This window comes from Athene cunicularia (genome assembly GCF_003259725.1).
Source record: "Athene cunicularia isolate RWA chromosome 14 unlocalized genomic scaffold, athCun1 chr14_part1, whole genome shotgun sequence".
Taxonomy (NCBI): domain Eukaryota; kingdom Metazoa; phylum Chordata; class Aves; order Strigiformes; family Strigidae; genus Athene; species Athene cunicularia.
Window position 1 is genome coordinate 5,538,740 of NW_020799118.1, and position 8,983 is coordinate 5,547,722.

General features: G+C 38.0%; 1 protein-coding gene across 3 annotated transcripts; it reads right to left on the minus strand.

The window, feature by feature from the left end:
• Nucleotides 1-3,457: 3,457 nt before the first annotated feature.
• Nucleotides 3,458-8,938, minus strand: FOPNL (FGFR1OP N-terminal like). Of its 3 annotated transcripts, none has more exons than XM_026859257.1 (4): nucleotides 8,367-8,938; nucleotides 7,119-7,203; nucleotides 6,137-6,276; nucleotides 3,458-3,888 (listed from the first exon to the last, which is right to left on the minus strand). In XM_026859257.1, exons 1-4 carry the CDS (start codon nucleotides 8,572-8,574, stop codon nucleotides 3,812-3,814), a joined length of 510 nt encoding a protein of 169 aa, XP_026715058.1. In that variant the 5' UTR covers nucleotides 8,575-8,938; the 3' UTR covers nucleotides 3,458-3,811. The 3 variants fall into 3 exon arrangements, with proteins under 3 accessions (XP_026715058.1, XP_026715057.1, XP_026715059.1); XM_026859256.1 differs by having other exon boundaries at nucleotides 6,137-6,279; XM_026859258.1 differs by lacking the exons at nucleotides 3,458-3,888; nucleotides 6,137-6,276 and having other exon boundaries at nucleotides 7,115-7,203.
• Nucleotides 8,939-8,983: the final 45 nt, after the last annotated feature.

Below are 8,983 nucleotides of genomic sequence, written 5' to 3' on the forward strand. Positions count from 1 at the left end.
TTTCCCCCCCCCCCCGCTGATTTGTTTATTTAATTACTTCTGTAGAAAAAAAAATATTGAGCAGCCTGTCCTTAAAATATGTCCTTGCTGAATTTGCACTGTAAATGTTATACTTGGGGGGGTGGGGGGGGTGGAAAGAGGACTCAAGAAGGAAAGAAATGAACTTCCAGCTGCCTTACCACCTGTGTAACCTAAACACAATGGAGGAAAAAAAGAAAAGCATGGATGGTGATGTTAGTTTGCTAAATAATATGTGTCAGGCAAGCAATTATTTTTTGTTTAAAAATGTTTTTACCTATGTTTACCAACCATGTTTCTCTAAGCTGGCATGTAATAGGAACTGACAAGCATACGGAGGGACAGTCTGCATCCAAACTAGAACAATTAATCACGGGAGTGGTCTGACGAGGTAAAATAGTCACCAGCTGCTTAAGGCCGAGCTTTGTGCTTACTGCTGGCTGCAGGTCAAGTGAAGTATGTGAAGCACACGGGTCAATTCTGAATCAGTCGAACACGAACTGCTATTGAAAGGGTGTCTTTGCAAGTGTGAACAAATATTTTGGGGTTTCTTTTCCTAAACATAATCACCTAATGATAATAACTTCTCCGGAAAACTGATCAACTGACACCGAGATTCGGCTTGATACAAAGGGTACTCAGGAAGGAAAGCGTAACCGACTCCCTGGAGCGTGTTGATAAAGCTTAGAAAAAAATTTCCCCTGTGCATGACAGAAACTAATACCTCTGAAACAGCACTGATGCTGTGGAGTCTGTAAACATAGTTTCCTCTGATTCTAGGGGAGAGCAAAAATTTGGTTTTAAAGAATTTTTTTTTTTTTTTTTTTTAAACTTGCGGGTTAAGTTCTTCCAAAGGGCTTTCCAGATCTGATATCCACACCAAACTTCACTGGCTCCTTGTCACCTTCACTTGTGATATCATGCTTAGACAAAGAACAGCCTCTTTTAACATAATTCCCTCCATAATAGTCTCAGTTACAGTGTTCTATCTCCAATAGAATTCAGAATTGCATTTTGCTCATTAAACCCCCCAAACTTCTACATGCTTATATATTTAATTTTTTTTAATTTTCTGATATCAGTAGAAAGAATAAGGGCAGTTAATGCAAGACGTCATTGTCTTTAATTAAGCTAGATGAGGCTTTTAAAATTGAGTTAAAAAAATTTTGTGCCTGCTTACCTAGGTGGCAGTTTAATCTAAAACCTGAACCTGTGACTCCAAGATTGTGAACTATTTTCACCTAAATACCGGCCTCCCTTAGCTTAAACTTTTAAGGAATTATTTTTTGCGAAGTACAGGCTTTGCAATTCCTCTTCATCTGTTAACAAGTAAGGCAGCCTGACATTCATAGGACTCACTGCATGTCTGCATCTTGAAAGATGCTCTCATATTTCATGTACTGTCAGGATAAATGCTAGACCATTAATAATGTGATTAGACCAGTATATTTTCATAGACATATTTCAAAGCTGCATTGTACAAATAAATATCACTGGAAATACACTTTAATTAGATTTTAATTTGCTCATACAATGGGATTGTTCCCAACCCCCAAATCTGTACTGTAAGGTAATAGAGAATTTGATGAAATGCATGTTGCACCAAGAACAAACGGGCCAGCTTCCACCCGCTGTCCCAGTGCAGGATCCTGACGAAGGGCTGAAGCTGCAATCCCCAAAGAAAATAGTCCTGAGATTTCCTCTGTCTTAAACGGATTTCTTCCCTGATTTCAGATATACACCCTTACCTCAAAGCTCAGGGAAGGACACCCTTGTAGCAACCTCTGCTTTCATGGCTGCGGAGACCATGAGCCTGCTGAGTTGTGTGCCTGGGAAAGGGCAAGTACCAAACACCCCTTTGCCTTCTTCAACCAGAACAAAAATTGTATTTAATTTCTACCATTAAAAGTCCTTTTCCCAGGGAGCTCCATGGCACCTGGGCAGCTTCTGTATGATCTATGGTGAGGAGAAAGCAGATGCAGGGGCTTTGGTCACACCGGAAGATGTGCATAGCATAGGTTAGAGATTCTGCGTTTCCCAGAACCTTTTTCCTTGCCCTTGAAAAGACAATTCAGATTCCAAATATACATAACAATTTGACCCACTGGTTTATGGAGAAACAGGGGCCTAGTGTTTAACCTCTGAAATACTGAAGTTAAAAATTCAGGGATTTCTGTGGCCGGAGCAATCGTATCCACATTGCTCAAAAGTTCATTTTTTGCAGCTTTCCGTAAAGGCACTTTCAGCTCATTCCAAAATGAAGGCAATTTGCAAATAACAGCTTAGCAGACCATTTTTGTACTAGTATTTTTAGACAGATTAAGTTGAGAGAGGTTAGTGATTGTGAATATTTGCATTAACGTGGCAGGAAAGACCCTAGTACTGAGGCAGAATCCTGTGGTGGTTGTTTTGACAGATGCCTCGCCAGCCAAGCAGTGGACCCTGACGGTGGTGTTGGCACTGAGCAAACAGTGGGGGCATACAGAAATAAATTTGCTTGCTTGACCCAATGGTCAATTGTAATCAATGCAAAGCTACAAAAGACTTAAAGGTGGATTTGACTGCGGTTTATTTGCAAACATACAGCCTGCCCTCTTGGGAGATACTTACAAATCAGCAAATGGGGAGCTGGCAGCATTGCCAGTCACACGAAGGGGATGAACTCATTGCCGAGGCTTCAAATGGATAAATGCAACTTCTCCTTTCAACCTGTAACTGTTCTCTGCAATTTCACGTTAGAGGCCAGGCTGCTTACCAAAATAAAAAAATACCTGTAATGCTAATTGTGTCAAATCAAGATAAAGGCAAAACTTTGCAGTCTGTACAACTTGGGTCCTTTTACTTGAAGTCACAAACTGCATGTTCTCTTCATTTTTTTCCCCACTTACTGTACTATTTATCTAACAAGATTTTTTTAAAAATGCAACCCTATAAATTTATTTACACAAAACTTGTCTTAGTACCACTGGAAACATTAACATCTATTTGTTTTGTTAAAATGAGTAAATAGCTAACCTGTTACTTTTGATGTACCCCTCTAAGTTTGGCTTTTAAAATAAATTATCATTTCAAAACATGTAAATACCTCAGCTAAAAAAAAAAGTCTGGGAATTGGTAATCTACTATAAACTTTATTTTTAGCTTTGCCCGATTTTGAGTTTCATGTTGTTTGGGGAAAAAAACACAAGTTCCCCCCCTCCCATATACTAGTGTTACACCGTACAATTTATAGCAACTCCAGATGGAAAAGACTTATGTTCATTTGTTTGCTGGCATGAAGATATATATAGTCCTCATTTCCGGAGAATTAAAAACAACTATTCCTCTAAAGCACTTTAAAATTTATTTTCCCATACTTATCCAAAAGTAGCAGCTTCTTCTTTTTAAAGAATTCTTCTTAAAATGCTTACTTCGAACATTTTCAAAATACCACACAGAATAAAACTGAAAAATTTTATTCAGAAACACAGGAAAGACACACAGAGACATACAGAAAGTGCAGAAGTGATAAGGTATCTGATAAATTTTTACAAAGTACAGTATTTTTAGGCCCAATTCTAGACCCAGTCTTCACTAATCTGACTTCATATACAGTTTTCCTTCTATCAGCCCTGGAGGAAGAGAGCCTTTGCTAATGTTTTTTTCCTCGACAGTGAGCATGAGCCCGCCATCCTGTCTCAGGGTAGATCTAACAAGCTGAAATGGTCCCACTGGACGTATCGGGGAAATTAACGCAAAGAAGAATTTCTTAAATTAACTCTTACAGAACTTCCTATGAGCAATATGAAAGCTATCATCTGTTTATACTTTGTAAAACAAGGGGTTCTTCGATGCTCGTGCCAGCCATCCTTCCTGGTTCTGGAATTCTATCTGAAAATGAAACAAACGTAAATATTGTCACACATCAGGAGATCCAAAGGTTATCTTCTACTATTACCAACTTTGATACAGAGTATCATCATAGGGAACTCTGGCAATTTTACAAATATATTTTTCCAGGCACGTGTATAAGAGTTTTGCATTACTAAAGATGAGATTTCAGACAGCTTCAACTTGGCTATAGTGAATGAACTAATGGAAACACCAGATTCCACGTGTTTTATTAGGATTCCCAGTCTGTATATCAGTCTATTGGAATATTCATTCAACTAGATAAGCAAGATATCTTCCAATATGAAATGCAAGTTAGATGTTAAAATATGAGACTTGGGAGGGTTAAGTTTATGAATGGACTTGATTACCTTAATACAGAGACTAATTAAAATAGCTAGATAATTAGTATTTTAAAGCCGCTGCCTTTAGGTCTCCACTGACGTATTCAACAAACACAAGAAGAAAGTAATTTCAGACTATAGTCACTTAAAGGTTAAAACCCTTAAAACTGTGCTGGTTTTGTTTAGTTCAAAAAGCAATGTGCTGTCATGTCTTATGATTAATCCTGAGTTTTGTAACTAACTTGAAACAATTAAATCCCCATGTGAAATTATACTGGAGTCAACAGGGCAAGGTGACCCTGCAGAGAATCAATTTCAGAACTGAGGTACAAAGTTTGTACTGGAAATATAATTTTTCTATACACTGAATTATTTTTTTTTAATGAATAAATTTCTGATAGGAATAATTATTTTCTAACAAAGAGATAATTTAGAACAGTTTTGGTGCTGAAATTTTATTTCTTCAGCCCCCTCTTCTGGCAAAAGGAAAATAACATTGTCTCGATGAATTAACTGTTAAGAAAAGGTGTTTCGTACTTCTCTCGTACTTTTTAGATGTCAATATCTCAGGCCTTTTCAAATTTCTGCACATTTTTGGTAGTACTAACACAATAGTACTAAATTCTCACAGTAGAAAGCTAAGTAATACACCAAGCAGACTCTTTGAAGGAAAAAACTGGACCAATGATCCCCTTCATTCTGTAGCTTTGGCAGCACAAACTTTAATCAGCCAAAAAGCAGACCAGAAAGGGAAAATAAGATCTAGCAGTGTTCTGCTATAGAGCAGTGAACTGAAAAGCTTAAGCTTCTGCAGTCACTGGGATGTGAGTTATCTCCTCAGAAAAGGTTTATGCCTATATACAAAACTGACAGCTAAAGCGTTAAGAACTTTCTATAGAAATTAGCTAAGTTAGAACTGTTGAGAAACAAAGAGTTGCACCCACTATTTAACATACTTTACTGAGAATTTAGGTTAAATTTTTGTATTAGTTTGACAATGTAATAACACTGTCTCTAGCTGACCCTTTCTGGATTTGTTATAGTACAAGGGAGTACAATTTGTCTTCTAGCAAACTTCTTAACTTCTAGCAAAATTGTAAAGCAATTTGGTAAATGACCTTTCTGATACTGAAAATTGAGATATTAGTATTTTCTGGTCTTTACCCGTAACTGCAGAGCAGCAAAACTAATTAAAATAATACAGCTGTCTAATTTAAGTGACTTTTTAGTTTTTAACAGTCCAAGAGCCTCAATAGAATAAAACTAAACAATTAGGTATTTTCCCCTTCCCTCTAGTAACTAACAAGTAGCTACAGCTACCACAAGGTAACAGGAGCTTCACAGTTCCTTGCACTGTTATGAAATTGCTTAATTTTGGCTGTCTGCAATTTTTAAAAATGTCTGCTTTATAAATAAAACACATTCCCATATAAGAGAGAAAGTTCTACTGCTGACACATCTGAAGTCAAGCACTTCGGAGGGCAATCAGATTTGTATGCCACGTATGCTGTCCCATTAGCATACCAGGAGAGAGAAGCAGGCCCAAAAGTTGGTGTAAGTCGGTCACTTATTTAAACAAGGGCATATATATATATATATACAGGTTGTTTTAGAAATCCTGGGTGGGTCTTTCTTGGGTTGGATATAGTAGGATCTTTCTTAAATGATACATGAGCAACAGGTATGGTCAGGTCACACAGATTAATGGTATTGCTTAATGGTATAAACACAGTTCTGCTGAAGAACTTTTCTTACGAAAGAGGTGTCAGCTCAAAGTGTTCCTTGCACAGAGAAGGAAATACACAGTCCATCTGCATGTTTATGAAGTTATAAGCTTATGTATCATATGGAAAATCCAGTCACAAATAAAACTTCTGTAAAAATGACCCCATACCCCCACCCACCTTTTTGATTTCTCTCAGTAGGTGGTTTCCCAAGGTTCTGCTTTGGATAATTCAGCAAAGACACTTTTGGAAGGATATTCTGGGTACTTTCTTCTTTACCACCATGTAAGAAATGAGAGATAATTCCGTACAAGAGAGGTCTGCTTAAGAGAGAAATGACAAAAACAGTCTATGAAATACTGAACATTAAAAACCCACCCTTCCCTCAGAACTTCTGAGATGTTTAACGTTTACTTCTAGAATATGTACAAATGTCTTCAGAGTAATGACTTAAAATATGTTAGGCCGAGTGTCATCATATAAATAAGCACAGACCTAAGCCCACCCTGAACACCAACACTCCTCAAAAGCCTGCACTAAGAGCCCCTCTCAGCTAAGCTCCAGATCCCCTGTAGGTGAGGAACCAGAGCATACTTAGCACAGGAACACAGATCCACATCCTTACTCATGCAGTGCGAAGGATCAGGCTTCGCTGGGCTGCACGTCCTAAACTTGGTCCTTCTTAAGCACCTGATAGATTCTGACAGCACAAGCTACAGATGACACTGAACGTGTTTAAACCTGCTTCAGTACCCCAGCTCATTAATGCAGTTGTACTGGAGCACTGTGAATTTATATCTAATCTCAAGTACAATAATCTTATTATTGCTCTACAAAGCAGCTCACTGATATGCAAAGACCATATCCGTTTTCTGCTTCTGACTGTAGAGAAGACTGTACTTACCACAGAGACTTGTGTTTTGGTGTGCAAATACACTATGTGGACAATGCTAGATATGGCAGAATTAAATTTTAGTTTTGAGTATGTCTGGAAATGGCCCCACGTTTGACATTGTGAGTTTGAATCCAGCATATCAGCGCAGCCCTGTGATCTAGCCACGTTTCAATTGGTGAGAACATTTACATGTAATTTATAATAACATTAAAGAGAAAAATATATGCGGAACAGAATACACTGTGCATTCCAAAAATCACTCCTTACACTGATTTTCCATTTGTGTCTTCGACGATGTTCAGCTCTTTGGCAAGAAACTGTCTATCCAAGGGCACCTCAGGCTGGCCAGATTCTGGAAAAAGAGATTTCCACAAAAATCTATGACTGTTAAGGAAAACATCATCAATTAATTTTTAAAGACTGCTCAGGAGACTTTGAAAGAAAATGAGAGCACACACCTCCCTTTAAAACTATTAATATCTAACAGTATATTGTAATTCCAGGGAACTCAAACATTAGTACTTCATACTTATAATAGCATATTACAATTTTTATCTTCACTCTAAAGGAATCTAAGAAAAATACTAGTCTTACAATAGAAAGATAAATTAATCAGACAACTCTTTCTCTAAAGAAGTAGTTATTAAACAGATTCCATACATTAACTACTATACAGACTGTCTCCATTCCCTCTTCTTGAGACAAACCTTTGCATCTGTAATTTTAATAGTGAAATATATCCAATTATTAAATAGCAAATGTAATTACTGTATCTAAGCACAACTACAGAGCTTCAAATTTCAAATACAAGTTAGCAATAGCTGCAAAAATAAGTGCTGTACCATATAAATTATGGCTGCTATTTAATGTTGAAGTCTAAACAGCTCTGAAATACTGGCACTTTAGGACAGCCACTAACAGTAAGAAATTATTAAAGAAATACGGACCTTTTCTATATTCTTGTCACTGAAACTGAGGACATCCAGCCATATTTCTGATACAGTCTATAGGCACGAACTGTCAGAATTGCTGCAATTCAGACCATCAGCTACTTTATGTACATATTAATTATTCCTCAAAGAAATTTTGTTCATTTTTAGGATTTCTATTTTTTTATTTTATCTAAATTCCAATGAGAAGGAAAAAAAAAAAAAAAGTGATACATGCTTTTAAAATATGGTTAGCCAATTTCCAAAACATAAGCAGACATTTCAAGAAAGCTATTTTGATTTTGCAGGCTGCTAGCAAGTTTTCTTGCTCTTGCATTAACTGCTTTGTCAAAGAATATGCCTTAAGGATAAGGAGCAAAGGGTACGTTTTCTTGAAAACTAATTGTATGATTTAGCTTCATGCTGCAAGTAAACCTTTGAAGAGAGTGGTCACATTTTTTTTCCAAGTGAACATAGGATTGTGCAGCTTAGTCCCATTTACTAATTTTCATAGTATCAGTGTAATCACTCAAATAAACAGCAAATGTCTGTTAATCCAGTGACAACAAAAATTCAGCCCCAATACCTGCAGTTAAAACAGATGCTGCGTATTTATATTTGTTATATTCCAGGTATTCACGAATTAGTTCGTTGATTAAGAGATTTTCATGAGACAGTGGTGGCCGCGGTTCACTTTGGTCATCCAGGGCATTAAAAACTTCAGCTCTGATCCTTGCTTTTATTTGTCCAAGCGCACCTCTTTTTTCCAGCGTGTCCTTTAAAACTATTGCCATAAAAGGATCTGTTAATATAAAGGCAAGCGTATTCAAACCGCATTTGTCATCCACCAAATAAACATAATTTCGGCATGTTCACAGTGAGCAACGATAAGATACCCGCACCTGCGCACGTGGGTAACAACAGCTGGAGCCTTACAGATAAAAAATTCAGCCTTCCGCGGAGACACACGTTACTTCCAGCGGCAAACATACGTTCTAGCAATTTCCCAAGTGGGATGCTACTGGGCCAAGATGTTTTTAACGAGCGAAAACCAGACCAAGATCAGCGTCGGGGGGCTCGCGCGGAGCCTTAGCGACGCCTCTCCTGCGGCCCCCGACGGGCGGCGAGGGGCCGGCGGCCCCCGTGAGCGCCCGGGGCGACGGCGGGACCCGCGGGCATGAGGCGAGGCCGGTGCCCGCCCCG